We start from the raw sequence: 18,577 nt of genomic DNA, 5'->3' as shown, positions 1-18,577 counted from the left end.
TGGCGGCCCGGAGGACCGAGGTGCCCACAGCACACCCGCCTGTTCCTTTAATCCCTCCTGGAATCCAGCTGGATTTAATCATCGCGGATGACAACTGGGGACAGGCCCTTTATTGTTTATAAATCTCCTCGGAGCGCGGGAGGCTGTAAACATCATCCAAGGGCCAGACAGTTACAAAACAAACTAGGAGAACTCCATTCTCCCAAAACACGACACAGATGTCGCTTTTCCTCACTACGGAACTGAATCACCGGGAGTTTTCCCCCGCGCTTGCACAATTCCCTGTAGGCTAAGCCAGCTCCAGCTGACTCTTCCTCGGCAGGTTCCTGGTGCGGTTGATGGCATCGACCTCTGGTTCAAATTTCTCCACAGGGACCACGAGCTTTTTCCGGGTGTCCATGCACTTGTTGTCCAGCTGCAGGGAATTGGTTTTGTAGCCAATATCAGTCTGAATTCGGTGAAGTTGTCGGTAAAGAGCATCCAAGGCATCCCTAGGAATGAGCAGATGGGACAGGAGCTGGGATCAAATGCTGCATTGCTTCCCAGGAACAGGGTCCCCAGGGAATGGTCACAGCACTAAGCCTGCCAAAGCTCAAGGAACATTTGGAAAATGCTTTCAAGCACAGGGTGGGATTGTTGGGGTGTCCTGTGCAGGGCCAGGAGTTGGTCTCAGTAATTCTTGTGTGTCTCTCCCAACTCAGGATATTCCATGATTTTAAACTGGACAGGAAACACCCAACTTCCCACTTTCTGGCAGCATTTGGCCCTGTACAAAGAGCAAACTCATCAGATACTTATTGTTTGGGGCAGTGAATAGCGAGGCTTCACACTGCTCTGGGAGGGCAGCAAGAAATGTGCACCCAGGGAGCTGCCAGCACACAGCAGCACTTCTGTTTCTTCATTGTCACTCTCTTTTTTTGTCCCTTTTGGCCCAGCCAGGGCCTGGATGAATTCAGAGTCAAGCATGGGTCAGAGGTGCCTCATTCCCATTCCAGCATAGACCCTTGTGCCTGCATCCTGCACCCACCAAGCCCAAACACTGCTGCCCCTCATGAACCCAAGTACCATGAGCACCAAGAGGCTGGAGGCGTGCCCAGAGCAGGGACACCCACAGCCTCATCCGGTCAGGCCAGTGCTGAGCACTGCTGTTCCTGGGCAGCAGGACACTCACTGTGACTCTGTCCGCTTCTTCTGGAGCACACGGATTGCCCCCTCCAGCTGCTGGACCTCGTCGGTCAGTCCATACTGAGCCTGCAGGGAGGAGGGGACAGCACTTAACAGGGTGTTGTCAAAGGCCACAGTTCCTTCACTTTCCTCTCCCCCAGCTCTGACATTTCCTTGCTGTGCTATGTCACTGTAGGATCCATTGCTCAGCTGCTCCAAAACTCATCCACATTTTTCAAAGCCCCATTCCCAGTCAGTTCCCTGCAGGGACCACGCCATGTGAGGTACCTGATCCTGGCAGAGTTCAATGTGGGGCCGGTATGTGCGCGTCTCCAGGCGGGTGTGAGCCACTTTCAGATCCAGTGTTCTCTTCCGGAGATCTTCCTCCAGCTGCCGGATCTCCTCCTCCATTTCAGTGATTTCCTTCAAGGTCTAAGGATAGACATGTCATGAGGGACAGCCCAAGATACAGACTGGGAAACTGCTCCTCGTGTCTGTGGGAATGTTACTGTGCTGGATAGATTTTACTCAAGGGCTTCTGAGGACTGAATCCTTGGCTTCCATATGGATCAGGATGGTGCTGCTGAGACAAGGGGTGAGATAAAAAGGCCCAAACCTGGCAGTGCTGCCAAGCAGTGCCAGAAAAGCACTTATGAGAGGTGGGATACTGCTGGGGTTGTATGTGTGCCACTGAACAGCAAACATGTGGAAACTATGCTCAGGCTGAGTCACTTTCCCTGTAACAAACAGCCTTTGGGATTCCATTCCCAGCCAGGGTTGTAGTCGAAGACCAAAGAAACAACACTTACATTCTGTTCCTGCCATCTCAGCTCACTAAGGGCTCCTTCCATGTCTCTAATCCTCTTCCTCAGTGCAAACTCTGTAGCTATACGCTGAGCATCCAGCTCATTGTTTGTCTGAGGAGAGAACGGCTCCAGTCACACATGGCTGCAAGGTGTCTGTGTCTCCCCCAAGCTGTGCCTGGAAGGCTGGGACAAACCCAGGAGCAAAACTTGGGTTTGGTTGCTGCCACATGTGTGCAGGTCACACTCCCCCAGCAGCCAAAAGGCAGGGATCAATGGACAAGGACATGTCCTCCAGCTTGCTGAGACTGCTGCAAGCTCTGCAGTATAACCAAACTCCTACTTAAACTAGGAGGGCAGCTGCTTCCAAACAGATACAGAGACATGCCTGCCACTCTCCCACACCAGATCCAGAATGGCATCACAGATTCTGGGCCAAGAGAGCAAAGAGTTTACCTGGGCAATGCTAAGTGTGATTGCTCCTCGGAGATCAACTGAGGCTTTCATTTCTGCCTCAGCATGGTCCTTGTTACACTGGCTGTTCAGTTCCCACTCATGAAGTGCAGTTGTTCTGTGAACAAATCAGTTACAAAAATAAAATGAGTGTTTGCAAGACATTTTAAAGGAACCACCTGCTGCAGGCCAGTATGGCAGCACAAAATTATTCTGGTCACATCTTGCCTAATCTCCTCAGAAACTGAACCCCATCAGGCCCAACATCTGCTCCACCCAGGGACACATCCCATTCATGGAAGGGAATGCCAGGCAAGTGAAAATGACACAGCTCAGGGGGACCAGCTGCACAGAGGTGACACCACCTGCTGAGAGTCACCTACAGCCAGACAGGAGGGAGGCAGGGCACCTGGCCTCTGCTGGATTTGTGGTGACAAAGACTATCTCCCAAAAGTCTGTGGCTTCCCTATGCCACAGCCAACTTCTGTTTTGAGCTCTCTCCAAAACTCTACCCATCAAGCCCCACAGCATGGAAGGAAAAAGTATCCCAGGGCTCGGGGCAGATTTGGCCACACAAGGACAGATTTTTTTTTCCTTACCCGTCTGGGATCCGTGTTGGATTGACCTTGAAGGAGATGTTACCAGAGGTGGGATTGAAGGACATGCACTGCCGATCAAGTTCCAATGCTTCCACCTTGTGCCTGTGGTCACAGCTCAGCTGCTGACGAGCTTCCTTTAAGAGACTGCAGAGAACCAGGCTTGAGTCAGTGGGGAGCAGGCCCAGGGCAGGGGCAGCTCACAATTCCCAAAGCCTTCATCACTGTGTCAGTCAACTTTGTGATGTAAATTATGAGCTCCCACACTCCCTGGGAAATAAGCCCGACCTGCCCAGCAGTGCCTGCCTGGCTGCCTCGGACCCTGCACTGCTATTGCCCTGGAGAATGGAGCTGCAAAGGACTCCCTGAGTATCAGGGCCTGGGAGCTTTAACACCTTGTGGCCACTGATTCCTAAATGGGCAGGTGGTACAAGAGATCTGGGACAAAATTTCCAAAGGGTGATTGTGAAGTTGCCCTTGACACACCCTTCCCTGCAAACCCCAGACCCTGAAAATCATCCAGGGCTCGTGTGTAGTTCCCTGCCTGCCTGTCTGCCCATCTCAGCGTGGCATTAGAGGCATATGAAGTATCTGGGACCAAGCAAAGAGAGCAGTCATCAGCCAAAAGCTGTCACTCCTCACCAGAACTGTTTGAAGGCATCATCCACTCGCTGCTGCAGTTCTTTCTTGGTTTTCTCAATCACCTTCACCTCTTTGAGTAGCTCCTCTTCTGCAGGATCTCTCACCACATCAATGTCACGACGACTCTCACGGAACATCAGGCACTCAATGGCAACATCCAAACACAAGTTCTTTGCCTGGATGGCATTTTCTGCTGCTTCCTTCACCTGGAAGAAGCAATCAAACATGCGTAGGAGGGATCTTTTAGAGATGGGAAAGAGAAAGGAAGGGGAACCCACCCATACCATCATTAAGAGGGATTACATCGTCTTTGCAGTTCTGAAACCTTTTATCAAGTCTGGAATAAATATTTCCAGAGCCAAACACCACAGTCCTCTACACCTGCTATTTGCATTGAGAATCACACCTTGCTGGGGATTAACTCCAGAAGCAGCAGCAGCCTCTGGGTTTAGAACTCACAGTATCAGAGATCTCCCACTGCTATTCTCTATTTAAACCCAAAAATTTTTGAAGGATGGTGTTAACATACTTCTTATTATCCTTCAGAGATTTATAAAAAGTCCAAACAAAAAAATCTACCCAGAAATCCAAACATGCAATATACAGCTGCATGACATGGTTTGGCTGAGCCAAGAACACAGTGGTTTGTTTTCCAGGAAGTCATTCCATCAAGTATGGATCTCAGTATAAAATAAATATATATATATATATATACACACACACAAATATATCTAGTGAGAAGCCCCTCCTTGAACTCCAGATGGGCTTGCCCATTGCACAAGACAAGCCTCAGTTATTTCACATCCCATGTTGAGAGTGTAAGTTCATTTCCAGCCATCTGCCTTCCCAACATACTTTGGTTAAGGCATCAATTTCCAAATCAATCTCTGTGAGGCATTTGGCCAGGGCCTCTCTCCATCTGTCCACGCTGATAATACGATCATTGAGGCGGGTTCGGCTGTTGTGCTCATCCCATCTTGCCTGGAATTAGAGAGAAATGCCATTACTCTTTTTAAAATTGTAGTTGTGAATCTTGCTGAAGCCCTTCCTCATTTTCAGGACTGACTGAGCCTCTCACAGGAATACAACACCTTGCCATCTGGAATCACAGTCATTTACACAAATGGAGAGCACAGAGAACATGAGTGCCAGTGAATGTGAGAAACACACAAGGGGGATTTCATGACAGTACAGATACATCATTGCAGGTGGGTTTACAGGGAGCAAATGTCCATATTTAGCATGTTCTGTACAGGTACCCATACACCCAAATCTAAACACTCTCCCCAGCTCCTCAGCCCAGTATCCTGACAAACCTGTGAGCAAACCCTCTGCCAGAGGGCTCACCTGGTTGCCAGTTTCATTGCGGAGAGCTCGTCCTTCCTGCCGGATATGATGGGAATTAAAACGCTGCTGTTCGGCATCAGCTGAGATGAGGAGGGAGTTGTTCTGCCAGTCTGGCAAGGTGAAGCGCTGGCCTGGCTTTATACTTAGTGAGGCCATCTCGCTGAACAGGTGTCTGAAAGGAAGTGGAAGATTTATGTGTTTATTCATGGAAATACACCCAAAATGGAGCTGCAGCCAAAATCTACAGAGCTCTTCAGGAGAAAAGCAGCAGCAAGCTACAACCTGGCACCTGGCCTAATGCAGACTCAAGTCCTTAAAATGGGGGAGCACAAGGGCAGATGATGGGAGCCATCCTCTGCCCTGGGCCAGAGGGAAAAACCCTGTGCACCTGTCCCACCTGTTCCTCCCTAGGAATGGAACTGTTTTCAGGGACAAGGAGCTGCTCACAGCACCAGCTTCTATATGATATTTACTGAGTTTGGACAAAAACAGCTGAGGACATGACAGATTTTGTTGTGCTACTACTGAAGGCTCAGCCCTGGGCTGTGACCCCAGGGGGCTCCAAGGCTTTGAAGGAACAGCTGAGTTTTTAAGCTTATCCTTTTTTCCAGCACACCATACACAACGGGCAGAAACTGACGGGCAGACCCCACTCCAGAAGGTCCAAGGAGCTCCCGAGGGGGCTGCAGGTGCCCAAACCCACAGTCAGGGGCAGTTCTGGGACAAAATCCCTTGGCAGCGGGATATGCCGTGTCTGCCGCAGCCCCCGGGGGCACAGGGCGCTGGGCCGGAGCTCCTCAAGCACAGCCACCGACATGAAGTTGGGTTGACGGGGATGTCCAGGCCAAGCCTCGAGGGAGGGCACAAAGGGCCGCGGGGCACAGGGTCCCGACCGCAGGTGGAGGGGAAAGACGGAAAGGGGAGAAAAAGGGAAAGGGCTCAGCCGCCAGCTCGCAAGGGGCCTCACCCCGGCTGGTATGAGGGCACTCAGCTCCTCCGGACCCGCCGTGCTTTGGCTTCCGCCTCAGGGCTGGGCCAGGGCGGGGCCGCTCTCTCACCTCACCGTTACCGGCCGATTTTGCCCCTCTCCACTCACTGTTCCCAGATGACCTCCACTTTCCTCTCACTTTGTCTGGTCGATCCCCTCGTCCCCCCTCTTCCCTCACCGTTCCCGGCCTATCCCCGCTGTCCCCGCACCTTCCCGGCCGATACCCGCTGTCCCCTCACCGTTCCCCGCTCTCGCGCGGGGCCGTTGCCGGGGGGCCCCGGCGGGTGCGGCGGCGGCTCTTGGGCGGGTGTCGATGACAGGGACACGGCAAACTGCAGCAAAGCAGCGCCCAAATCAGTGCCAAATAATGTGGTTTAAAAAAATCCCACGAAATGGCCCATAAAGCAGGAACGAGCTGGGGGTGTCCACTTCCAGAGCTCTCTCATTTCCACAGCCATCCTGCCCCAGGATGTGGGCACTTTGACAAGCTCTTGCCTTTTTTTTTTTCTTCTAAATTTAGTTAAACGGCATTAAAATACAAAGTAGACCAAAAGTAAATGGTTTTCTCTCCTTAGATGTGCCTGGTGTGCCTCCATCCACATCTCCCCAACCCAGACCAACACTTCCATCTGCTCCTTGCTTTGGGAATAAATCAAAATGATGCAAGTATAAATAGTCTCACACACGTGCATTTCAAAAAAATTTTATTTTTCAAATGAATACAGTTTGTTTACAATACACGCAAGTTGATGGTATCTATAGCCAGCAGAGATCGATGACTGCTGTGTCCTATACACAGTCGTACAGAGGTTACAGATGCCTACGAGAGGGAAGGAACAGTGAGAGAAGTCAACATTTTACTGTGCTGGAAGGAAAGCAACTCTTGCAACAGGTAGAAAATTTTGGCAAGAACAATTTTTCCGGAAAGGGAGAAGGGGCAGAGGACACTGCTTCAGCTTAGCAAGTACATCTCAAACACCAACACGTTCCCTCCCACCCCGCACGGCTGCAGGCCACGGTACAAAGAGGCACACATGGTCAAGATGGTTAAGTAAAAATAAAGGCTTTTACCAGTTTGTTTGCCATCCATCTACAATCTATTTGTGCAACGTCTCAAGTCACAGCTCTACTTTACTCTTGAAACATCTCCCTTTTGCTTCGACAGCCCCCAGGACCTTCATGGTGGGAACACATTCACACTCCTGTCGAAGCAATGGGACACCAAAACAGGGGAGCAGTTACCAGCATATGAGAAAGAGCAGACACATGGGAGAGGATCAATCCACCAGGACTGGTTTATTAGAATTTCATTCAGAAAAAAGAATCCCAAACAGCATGACTTTTTTAAAACAATTTAAACACATGGTGTTAAATACACAAAATTTTTATGTGTGACATTGTTTCCAGCAGTCTCCAAAACTAACACAGTTCACTGGCCAGTGATGTTTATGGCACACACAATGCCACCTGGGCCACCTTCTGAAAATCCTTTAATATTGGCTCATAACCAAAAGTTACCAATTACTGTGAAAGTTCTGAAGTAACACCTGCTGACAGGCAATGTCCTTGTCCATGATCACAGACCTCCAGCCAGGTGAACAGCCCAGTTTTTCCCCACCAAGCACCGTTTATCCATCATGAGGCAACCTGGGGAGCTGAACTACTTATACCAAGGGAAAAGAAAAGAACATCAGGCAGGAGGGTCCATACCCTGCAAGCCCAAAGTGTCACTGCTGCCCTGGAACACTGATCTGTACACCAGTGCCTGTAAAATCAACATTTCTGACTCAAAACTCACTTTGCCTGCCCCACTGCTGTGCTGCAGCTCACTTTCCACATCTGCCTGCAAACAGATACCAAACACAATGAGCTAGAAGCAGGTTTTTCTACAGGAAAACGTAGTTGTCTCAAGGTGAGATTCAACACTGAAAACTGCAAAAATGAGAAGATTTCACTGAAAAACAGAAATCACATTTTAAAAAAAGTAAACACTACAGCCACAGGAGAGAAGTGATGCACAAAAGCGAGTACCCAGAAGAAGCCATTGTGCACTGCAAAGTTGCCAGAAGCCAAACTCCATCTCTGGCATTCTTCCTCTCACCAAGTTTTGTTGGTGTTCAATTATCCTCACTACTTCAGGAGCAATACTCAAGTTTTCCCTCTGCTGGAACACCATCAGGTTCTAAAACTTCAAAAGTTTTTTAAATTCAGCATTGCTCAAGTGGGCATCACTTTGCTATTACAACTGAGTGGACACTACCTACCAAGACATGTATTTTCTACCAAAGAAACTGGTTTTGAAGATATTTAAGAGATTTGCAAATGTAAGCAAAATGAAAGTTTATTAGTAACTATTTTAAAAGCTAACCTTTGCACACCTATACTGAAATGGGTTGTGGATCTATGATTTATGGGCAAGCATGGCCCTAAACTTAACATACAGCCATATTTTTGTGTTGCTAGATAGTGTTACAGAATTAATGTTCCAACTGCCAAATGCATTTGAAAGACCTGTGTAATTCTCAGCAATGAAAAAAAAACCCCTTTAATTTAAAAAACCCATTTAATTTCAAACTTGCCCTTTGAGCATCTGTTTTACAACAAATGGGTTCGTTTAAAGAAAGCAAGATGGCAAACATGGGACTGACCCCAAGGGGCTTCAGTCTCGGGCAGAGCTGCAATGGGATGGGAGGCAAGAGCTCCAGCTCCCAGCAAGAATGGGCTCCAAACAACTGGATTCACTGGAAGATGCAAACATGCAAGAATTGCACGGGTTTGTATCATGAGTTCACCCTGTCATGACATGGTTCACCCTCAGATTACCTAGTAACTTACTCTCATAAGGTGACATGAATCATCACAAACATTTTCTAGATGATAAATGAGGCAGAATCGTTTCCCCCAGGTCAGAAAGGGAAACTGCTTCAGAGCCAGCTGATTCCAGAACTCCTGGCTGGCCAACATACCAATGTCTCAAAACAGCTTCAAAGAGAACTTGGGGGAAAAGCTCTTCCATTTTGGTCTGAAAACCCACTTTTTTAGCAGTTTAAAGCCCAAACTGGCATCTAAGCACACAGGTGCCTACTTCTGCACAGTGCAGTGTCTACAATGGGGATCTGGTGTCAGAGGATGGGGGATTGTTCCTCTTTCCACACCCAAGTGACCACACGATTCTGTTCCCAGACACAGCCACCCCCCTGCTGCTGGCAAACTCCTTTTTGAACTTATCTGTGATGTTTAATCCTCACCTCCATGTTCCCACTGAGTCAGAGCTTTGCACTGCTCCCTGACATTCATTGGACAACATTCCCCATGTCCCTGCAACCTCCATGTGGGTGGAGAGGGGAGAGGCAATGGAGTGTATGGAAAGCTGCAGGAGCACAGTAAAGAGTGAGGACATCACTGGACAGGCAACATTCAAATAAAGGCAGAATTAATGATTCTCATTAGATAAACATATCAAGGTTAAATTTTATTTTAAAAATTGCAAGTCTACCACGAAGTAGGTTTATTTGATGACATCACTCTGCAGAAACCACTTATTTTAAAAGCTTCTCCTCTCTGGGTAGTTCTAATTCACAAATAATTCAGGGCTTGCTTTGATTAAGTAATTCAACAGAAATCCAAGTCTGACCAAGGACTTTGAGCTTTAAAAACAAGAAAAATACTAACCATCCTACCATTGCAAGTACAGGTTTTTCCAGCTCTGTTCCTGGTCAGAAAAAGGCACATACTTGCTCTCAGTGAGTTCAAGTCCAACACAAGAAGTTCAGGATACCCAAGGTCATGTCTGATGTCCCCATCAATGTCCCTGAAAGGTGTGAGCTGATCACAGCTCACCTGACACCCACCCACCTCCTACCCAGTCCTTTGTTTCTACAGGCTTTTTTCACCATCCCACTCTCACATCCAGAGCTGATCTGTGCTCCACTCAGTCAAAGCAGCCTCAACATGGCTAATTCCATACAGGCAGTGGAGGGAGAAAGACCCTGTTCAGGGAATGGGGAGGTAAGAGTTGAGTAAAAGCAGAACAACTGCAGTGCTACAGCAAAATGACCTCTACACCTGCCTGCTGCTGTTCCTGGGAGTCGGGTACACCTCCAGGTAACCAGCAATCTCTCAGGGCATCTGTATTGTACAGGAGGGCCACATATTGCTCACAAATTTGAAAATCACAACTCCCGTGGGTCACTGCTGTTTGAACCAGTGGATTCACTGGAAATTGCATCTGTTTCACCCAAGTAAGGGATTCCAAGGTTTGGATAAAACCAGAGTTTGATTTCAGGGGGGAGCTGTCACAGGCATTGCCACCTGCTTGCAGCACAGTCCTGGAGAAGAACAGGCACCCTTAAAAATATACAGGAACATGCTTTTTTCCTCATATATTAGTTTTTTAATTAGCAGTCAGAGAATAAGAGTAATTTGGGTTGGAAGGGATCTTTTAAAGCTCATCCAGACAAATCCCCCTGCTGTGACCTGGCACCTCTGGACCAGGTTGCTCCAAGCCCCAGCCAACCTGACAGCTTGGATGTTTTCAGGGATGGGGCAGCCACAGCTTTTCTGGGCAACCTGTGCCAGTGTTTTATCACACACATTATAAAAAACTTCTTAAATCTAATTCAAACTGACCTCCCTTAGTTTAAAACCATCACCCCGTATCCTGTGGCAACTGGCCCTCCTAAAAGTTCACTCCTATCGTTCTTACAGGCCTTTTTAATTACTGAAAGGTACTGAAGAAAAACACCAACTGTCAAGTTTTGCTTTTTCATTTCCTACAGGAGGCAAAGGAGGCTCTGCTGCTTCTTCATTAGCATCAATATTCTGTTTTGATTTTCCCACTTGGTAATTTTTAAAGTCTGAATAACTCCTACTGCACTCTGTTACTCTGAGTCTGCCCTTTCAGCCTCTTCCACCCTTTTTCTTTCCCTTGTAGACCTGTCCCAATAGCCACAGGATCTCAATGTCCCACATGTTCTCCATCTCCTTGAGAAGGTCCTCCCTGTCCACCTGCAGCTGCTCCTTTGTTGTGTTTTGGTTTGCTGGGTTGTTTTTGTTTTTTAAATTTTAAAGTATTTTAATAACGTCTATTTTTAGTGATTTGCTAGCTCTTATTTAATTTGGATACTTTAAACCATCATGCACCCTCCAACAACTTCAACAGAAACACTTCTACTAGAATTAACTTCCCATGTGGCAGCTCATGGACACCAAGGCAAGAGATTTGTGTCCAACAGAAAAAACTGCTTTATCAGGTGCAAGTTCATTCCTTTTGATAGAAAGAAGAGGCACCAACTTTCCTTCTAAATCTCAACAGGTTCAGTATGAATGAATATACAGGTCCAGTATAAATGAAACAAAGCAGTTGGTTGACAGACAGGGAAGGAGATGGAGAATATTGCTGCAAACAAGCTGATGGTGCAAGGTTTTTGGCCCTTTTTAGTCTAAAAGATAGAAACAGCTACAACTAAAAGGGTCAGGAGACACAGTTTTGGCTCAGAATTTAGACTGAAAAATGCTTTCTAAACCCCAGCCTAGTAACATTGAGAAATTGGAAATATAAAATAATTGAACATCATGGCAAGCTTAAATACCAACACAGTGGCCTTGGGCACTGCAATAAGACAAGAAAGTTGGTACAAGCTACAAGAGACATTAGATCATGTCTCAAACTTTAATCAGAAGAAATTGCAGAGCAGAGAGTCAACTTGTGCCTGGGGAGCTGCAGCATCCCCTCAACAAGGTGTGGGCAACTCAGCAAGGGCATTGCCCAGTGCTGGGATTCTGAACCCCATGTATTTTGCTGACTATGCCAGAAGTTCTGCTTGCTCCTACAAAATCTGGACATGAACATATTCCTGCAAAGAGACCACTTGGAATTACTCAGTGAGTTCTGTGGTTAAGCTCCTGATATTTAAAAATATCCTGACATCAAATTATTCCACGTCTTGAATGCCCAACACTATAAACAGTAATAAAATGCACAAAGTCATTTTAGTTGTAGAGAAACAAGGTACCAATGAAGCACTTGTCTATGGCAAGCGGGTTAATTGTCTCCTCTCAAACACAACTGGTTAAGCTAACTTTCTTTGGAGAAGAAAACCAAAACACTCAGAAACTTCTCCTGCCTAAAAATAAGTGTTAAAAGCAACACACAGAGCAGACACACAGACTTAAGAGCTGCACACAGACCACCAATAAATATATAGAAACACCATAACAAAGGACAAGGCTCATCATAAAAGAGAAGTCCCATAACTGCTATTCAGACCGATACCAAAAGAAAGGGAAGTGTTTTTTGCAGGCATGTGCAAGCACATTACAGTGTCATCAAAGCACAACTTTGCTATTATTATTACTTTATGCAGCATTACAAGGTTACTGAGGTGCAGTGTTTAATAGTCTAGTCTACAGCTTTTCCTGACTGCAGGAACGCTCACCAAACTCACCACCCCCTCTGTGGCATTGCCCAGCCACCAAGCTGCTCCCATCCAGAGCATCCAGATCTCAGCTGGCAATCAGAAGACCCAATGACCCATCCTGAACACACACAAGCCATGTGCGGACCAACCATCTCCCAGGCCATCCTTAAGACATCTTTCAAAGACACCCTTCAGTTTGTCTCCATCTTTGGGAATGTGCTTCCCCTAAGAGAAGACATTCTTCGGGAGGTATGGATTCCTCTCAGCACCAGTTATGGCCCCACGGCTTCTCCCACACCCCAAACCCCCAGCCCCCTCAATATGAAGAGGTAAATCACATAGACCAAACCCAACCTAACCACAGCCTACCAGCTGAATTTGGTGATCGTTCCTCAATGCCTCTCCCTCAAAAGGAAAACACCTTCCTGGTCATTCTTGGTCCTGACTCGGAGAAGCTGATGCTTGAAAGTACCTAGAAGATACCATCAAACACTTGGCATTTTCAATAATTTTATCTTAAATTTGCAGCCACGTACAACTGGAAAATAAAAATCTACAGCACCATCTTCTAAAAAGGCACTTTCTGAGGACTGTCTTGCTTAAAAAAAAATAAAAGTCACTCCAAGTTTTAAACAGTGGAACTGCTTTATTTGAAAAGGACCCTACGGTAACAACCCATGTCAGGTGAGGAGGTGCCTCAGACAGGATGTGAAAGGCCAGGGCAAGGGGGATGGAAAGTGGATGGAGTCTCCCCAACACTCTCATTCTTGCCAAACCAATGCTTTGATATTTTCCCTTGAACGCCTCTCCCTTACAATTACTTCCTCTCCCTATGCACCTTTGTCTACTCAGGGGACAGCAATTTGGGTTTTAGTGTCATGAAGATCGGGAATTTAAGATTCTGCTTGGGAAGTAAGAGTAGGATCCTGTATCCATCTTGCTCATACTTCAGCTACAGAAAGTACAAAATCTTCTATCAGCAGAAAGCATCAACGAGCTCAAGCTCTAACCACGATATTTTACAAAAACAAGGAGTGAATTGGCTAAGTGAAGTTTGATTTCAACACGTGCCAAACCAAAAATGATATTCCGAACACACAACATCAACCTAAAGTACCATCTTTGGGTAGAAAAGACAGACAGAAATCTTTCCCTTTGACACCCATATGGAATTTTTCACTAGATCAAATCAACCTGCCAGTAGCAGCCATGAAACTCCACAGCACTGAAAGGGACAGAGCATTTGCCCGGCCTGACCAGAGACCACAATGGCCATTTAGAAACGACCATGTCTGAAAACTGAATTTACAGGTCCAACATAGATAATCTGAGCTTTTGATTCCTTAGTTATAAAAGTGCTTTGAGTAAGGTTCTAAACCCTCAGTTCACAAAACAGGGAAAATACCAAAAGTGGACAAGATATGAAGAAAGTATAAGAGAAGGGGAAAAAAAAAAAAAAGACCTCAAGCTTGAGCTTGGAATTTCACCAGAGTGAACTTTAAGACTAGTAGAAAACCAGTATTTGTAGCTGGAATTTTTACAGTAGACTATGTGGTATCTCATGTTGAGCATTTTATAGGACAAGTATTTGTACATAAAGAAGTGAAAATCATTTAGGACCAAGAGCATCTTGAAATAATTTGACTGACAACTTCCAGAAACCTATTTTACTCCTGAAAACCATTTCTGTGGCCAAACTCCCAAAAGAACACCGGAATGAATCCTATAAAAATAACTTTTGGACACTTGTAACCAGATGACACACGGAACAGTGACACAGCGATCCTGAGTCAAATGGCCACGGCTCAGGTCCCTAGAAAGGGAAAAAGGCGACTTACAGTGGAGTCACTCCTCCTGTTGGCAAATGTCGCGAGTTTAACACCTCAACCACAAACATTCTACGATTCTCTCCAGCTCTGGATCTGGAGTGGCCAGGTGGGAGGTTTGGGCAGGGCTGGCTGCGTGAGGAGGGGCTCGGTGATACCCTGGGGCTGCCCCCACCATGGGAGCACTTAGTGGCACTTGTTCAGTACAAGTGAGGTCTCGATGCAGTGTCTGAGGAGACGGGAACTGCTTTTCTCCACAGGCAGAAACCCGAGGCCGGTGTCTGCAAAACAAGAAGAGCCATCAGCCTGTGCCCATAACCCTCTTTGGACTATCCACAGCCAGCTCCCAGCCGGAGAGTGGGATCTGCTGTGCCACTCAAGATTTCCTCAAACAGCACATAAAATTTGAGATTTTTTTTTTTTCTTTATCAAGGAGAGCAGGTACAAAAATAAAAGAAATCCATATACTCTGAAAATATACTGGAAACTGCCACCACAGATGAGGTACCATTTATCCCGACCCCCCACCCCCAAACTGCAAACATCAAAATATATATGTTTTTAAACAAAAGAAGAATATCTGGCTATTTAATCTCAGTTAAAATGACAGCACCCTTTGTTACACTTGATATTTCACACCATTAATTCTCTTTTGAAAAAAACCCAAGATATCTAACTAACCTTGATTCCTTGCTTTTCTCCTCATTCCTTAGTGCAGTAATTGTCCATCTCCATTTAAATAAATATAGCAGCTACAGCATCATAAATGTGTGGCCCTCACAACGTCAGTAACTTGATATCGTAATACAAAGAAGTATCGGCACTTGACGAAGATATTTGCAAAACTAAGGAGAGATTAAAACTTCCAAATACTCTTCACATGAAAACCAGGTACAATGTTACCTTGAAAACTGAAGTCACTTTGCCAATGAAGTTTCTTTAGTTTTTGGTGAAAGTAGGGAGCAAAAACGCTTCTCAAATCCGAGTCACCGAGCGTGGGCAGGATGAGAAGCAGCTTTGAAAGGAGAGTTAGAAGGCTTTGTAAAAAGGAATTTTCAGCTAAATGCCAGAATTCCACAAGAACTCTTTGTAAAATTGTTTTCTTTAACAAAAAAAGTTCTCTGTTGCAAAATAAATTTCTGTATAAAGCTTAAGCTGAACCTTTTACAAACGTCTCTGCTACTGAGAGAGCTTTAGGAGAAAAGTGTCAGGCCACAGACTGGAAAAAACATCTGAGAGACTCACTGAGAAACCACCTCACTCAAAGGACTTGGTTGCAGCCTCCTCCCTGCACCACGTGTGTCCGAAGACACTCGCAGGGACAGGGCACTCTGAGCTGGGACCCCCTGGCTCTGGGGGTCCCCAACCCCTCGGGGCCCTGCTGAGCCCCCCAGCCACCCCCACCTCCCCTCTGAGCACTCCAGTCATGCCCACCCCCACCACTGTTTCCAGTGCAATTTTAGCTTTGCCAAGTTAGTATTTTACATTATTTTCCTTGGTTTTGAGAGATAAAATAGGTATCTACACCGGCTGTTAGTAAAGCTCTTGCAGACAGTGTTGTGAACAGCACTACGGACATTTTCATACAATATACAAACAAAAATACAGTACTTGGTTTTTCTGGCAGAAAAAAGGGGGTTCATGCCTGGTGAAGCAAAATGGGCTCAGATTTTAGGCTCAAAATACAGTATATTGGCAAACAGCTGATTTGTTGAGAATGAGGAGAGAAGCTACTTAGACCAACCAGGTTTTCATGTGAGAGCAGGTGGAGGTCGGGAGGGCTGGGATCACAGCAATGCCCATACAAACAGCTGCAGTAAATATACTATGAACCAGTGCAAATGAAAACAGTCAAAAATGCAGTTCACAAGTTTACAAAGTGCAAAACTACCCAGTCCCCTTGTTGAATAAATGCTCGTCTCTGACATCTTAAACATTGGTTTTAAAGTGGAATGAAAGAGTCCCATTGGTTTGTTTCACATTTCAGTAATTTAACATGTTAGAACTATCCCAGCCCTCTTTATTTGCAAAGTGAAATGAAATTACCAATAACTTAATTTTAAAAGGAAAGTCACTATCAAAGAGGAAAAAAGCCTAAAAACTTTTATTCGTTCCAGACATTTTACTGATGTCAAATAGGTTTAACTAAGCATGTAAAAACTGAGATCTTAATACAAAACCCTGTCCATTTAATTCAAATATGCTCCACATTTCAAAGCCAAAAATAAGGCCAATTCCTTTGTTAAATCAAAAGACTGCAGCAACAAGTAAAGCTTGCAGAAGTCTAGAAGCATTTTTTGTATTTTTTTTGATTTAAAAAAGGAAAATTCAAGATTCCTTCTGACTATAAAACTTTCCTTTCAAAATTAAGGCTTTTACTTTGTCCTTTTAAAATCCTGGAGGTGTCCATTCTCCCACAGTCCGTGGTACAGACACTGCTTCAGTACAGCTCAATGGACACAGTTTTTCTTTAGAATGCTTATTGCACTAAAAGATAGCAAAACAAGTTGTCAGTTTCTTTTTTTTAAAAATAAACATGATTACATTTCTAAAAAATAAAAAGTTGCTGTTGACCATATGTTCTGTAATAATTAAATTAAAGCATTATTATTATTCTAATAAATATAAAAGAAACAAAAGTAAGCTAAACTTCAAACACACATACATATGAATCACATTAAGGTGTGAGAGGCAGCAAGTAAAGTAGCAGGTTTCTTTTTTTTCCAAAAAGACCTTAGCTCTAAAGTTTCAGTTCTGGTGATTACTGTATGTCATCCCAGAAAACCTGGGACATTGGATCTTACATGAAGCTTCAACAGATTTGACTCGCCAGATAGGAAAAAATTGAAACTTTTGGACTACGTAAAACAGCAGCTTTAGTAAATTCCCCCAGGGAGCAAGAAGAGTTGGGTCACTACTGCCTGCACATGAACCACGAGCTTCTTGGATTGCTTTTGAAAGGGAACTCTTGGAGCTGGGAACTCCAAAGCTGTGAGAAAAGACACAAAGGCAGCCGTTGGCTAAATTAGGTTCAAATTATTGGATTAGTGTGCAAAACATCTTTCCCCACTCACTGCTTCCTAGCTAGTGCTGCATTCCAATGCACTTGGATATGTTCACACATTCGAATGCTCGATGGCAATACTGAGAGAAAGATTCCTCAATGCATGGGGTTTAAAAACTTATTTTCTTTTTTGCACACTTCCCTTCTCCAAACAATCACTGTGATTGTTCCTAAAAGGTGGTTTGTTTTTTGTTTTAAATTACACAACAGATTTTAGTATATTATTACTTTTTTTTTTTGCAACAATAGTTGTGCTGCCGAGCAACTTGAGGTAAAGGCAGAAGAGGGTTAAACTACGAGAAATAATAATTAAAAAAAAATTATGGCGGTGCTTCCCACAGGAGCCCGCCGCAAAAAAGCAGTTGGCTGGTTTCATATTGCATAATAGTGCTGTGTTCCTGGATGAAGTAAACAATCTTCCTCGTGTCAATTTAAGGGTGAGCCTCTCGCCCCTGCACAGCGTCAGCTCCAGCACGATGGGAGGCACAGCCCCTAAACCAACCCCCTGGAAACATACATTGTATGTGGCTTAAGTTCTCAGTTCTCCTCTCTGTGTCTCCCGGGTCATTGACTTAAGCGAAGTACATCGTGCGTAAGGTGTCTTGGTGAATCTGTACAGCCTTCGCCAGGGCCTGCGGGTCTCGCCCGTTGCTCTGTCCTGACACGTGGCTCCCTTCAGCACTGCAGGGAACGAGGGAGAGACAGGCAGGGCTGTAAATTGTATTAATTTGGATCAAAAAGCTGCTTCTGCATCTCTTTGACAGAATCACTGAGGCTGGAAATGACCTGTAAGATCAAGTCCAACCTGTGATTGATCCCAACCGCATCACCCAGCCCTGAGCACTGAGTGCCATGTCCAGTTGTTCTTGAACACCTGCAAGGATGGGGCTCCACCACCTCCCTGGGCAGCCCCTTCCAATGCAAATTTCTCCTTTCCGTGGAGAAATCCCTCCTGATGTCAAACCTGACCCTCCCCTGGCACAGCATGAGGCTGTTTCACCATGACTTGCCCATGTTACCTGGAAGCCCAACCAGCCCTGGCTGCACCCTCCTGTCAGGGAGTTGTGGAGACTGAGAAGGTCCCCCCTGAGCCTCCTTTTCTCCAGGCTGAGCCCCCCCAGCTGCTACCCAAAGGACTGACTTTCCAGACCCTTCACCAACACAGCATGAGTGTCAGAACTGGACACTGAGAAATATCAACTCATATTCACCCAGCAACCTTGAAGCTTTTGACAAATCTCTTCACCATGGCTACTCAGCTTGTTCAGCTAAAAA

The 18,577-nt window shown here is 45.7% G+C and overlaps 2 protein-coding genes across 9 annotated transcripts in view; both read right to left on the bottom strand.

Annotated features, from left to right (window-relative positions):
- Window positions 1–81: 81 nt before the first annotated feature.
- TEKT2 (tektin 2) lies at window positions 82–14,348 on the bottom strand. 4 transcript variants are annotated; one of them, XM_033519553.1, is made up of 10 exons: window positions 14,251–14,348; window positions 5,006–5,177; window positions 4,514–4,639; window positions 3,659–3,864; window positions 3,020–3,163; window positions 2,424–2,538; window positions 1,974–2,081; window positions 1,453–1,596; window positions 1,172–1,251; window positions 82–491 (listed from the first exon to the last, which is right to left on the bottom strand). In XM_033519553.1, the coding sequence occupies exons 1-10, from the start codon at window positions 14,307–14,309 to the stop codon at window positions 290–292; spliced, it is 1,356 nt and encodes a 451-aa protein (XP_033375444.1). In that variant the 5' UTR covers window positions 14,310–14,348; the 3' UTR covers window positions 82–289. The 4 variants fall into 4 exon arrangements, with proteins under 4 accessions (XP_033375444.1, XP_015504655.1, XP_015504656.1 ...); XM_015649169.3 differs by lacking the exon at window positions 14,251–14,348 and adding an exon at window positions 12,782–12,884; XM_015649170.2 differs by lacking the exon at window positions 14,251–14,348 and adding an exon at window positions 6,203–6,270.
- LOC107214129 (protein argonaute-3) overlaps window positions 6,681–18,577 on the bottom strand; it is a 34,435-nt gene continuing 22,538 nt past the window's right edge. The window contains exons 19-22 of one of the 5 annotated variants that reach the window (XM_019008881.1): window positions 14,251–17,983; window positions 12,782–12,884; window positions 7,065–7,195; window positions 6,681–6,813 (exon numbers count right to left, since the gene is read on the bottom strand). In XM_019008881.1, the coding sequence (XP_018864426.1) occupies window positions 17,875–17,983 (109 nt within the window). In that variant the 3' untranslated portion in view covers window positions 6,681–6,813; window positions 7,065–7,195; window positions 12,782–12,884; window positions 14,251–17,874. Of the gene's footprint in view, window positions 7,196–12,781; window positions 12,885–14,250; window positions 17,984–18,577 lie in introns of all 5 variants that reach the window. The other 4 variants (XM_019008879.2, XM_033519552.1, XM_019008880.2 and 1 more) reach the window with 4 other exon arrangements.

The sequence above is a fragment of the Parus major genome, chromosome 23 (assembly GCF_001522545.3).
Source record: "Parus major isolate Abel chromosome 23, Parus_major1.1, whole genome shotgun sequence".
NCBI classification, from domain to species: Eukaryota; Metazoa; Chordata; class Aves; order Passeriformes; family Paridae; genus Parus; species Parus major.
Note: the sequence above shows the minus strand (reverse complement) of the source record. Positions and strands in the feature narration are given on the sequence as shown.

Coding starts and splice junctions, on each gene's coding strand:
- TEKT2 (XM_033519553.1), bottom strand. CDS start 14,309: ATGTTTGTGGTTGAGGTGTTAAACTCGCGACATTTGCCAACAGGAGGA. Junction 4,640..5,005: donor GCAATGAAACTGGCAACCAG/GTGAGCCCTCTG, acceptor CTCTAATTCCAG/GCAAGATGGGATGAGCACAA. Junction 492..1,171: donor AAGAAGCGGACAGAGTCACA/GTGAGTGTCCTG, acceptor GCTCATTCCTAG/GGATGCCTTGGATGCTCTTT.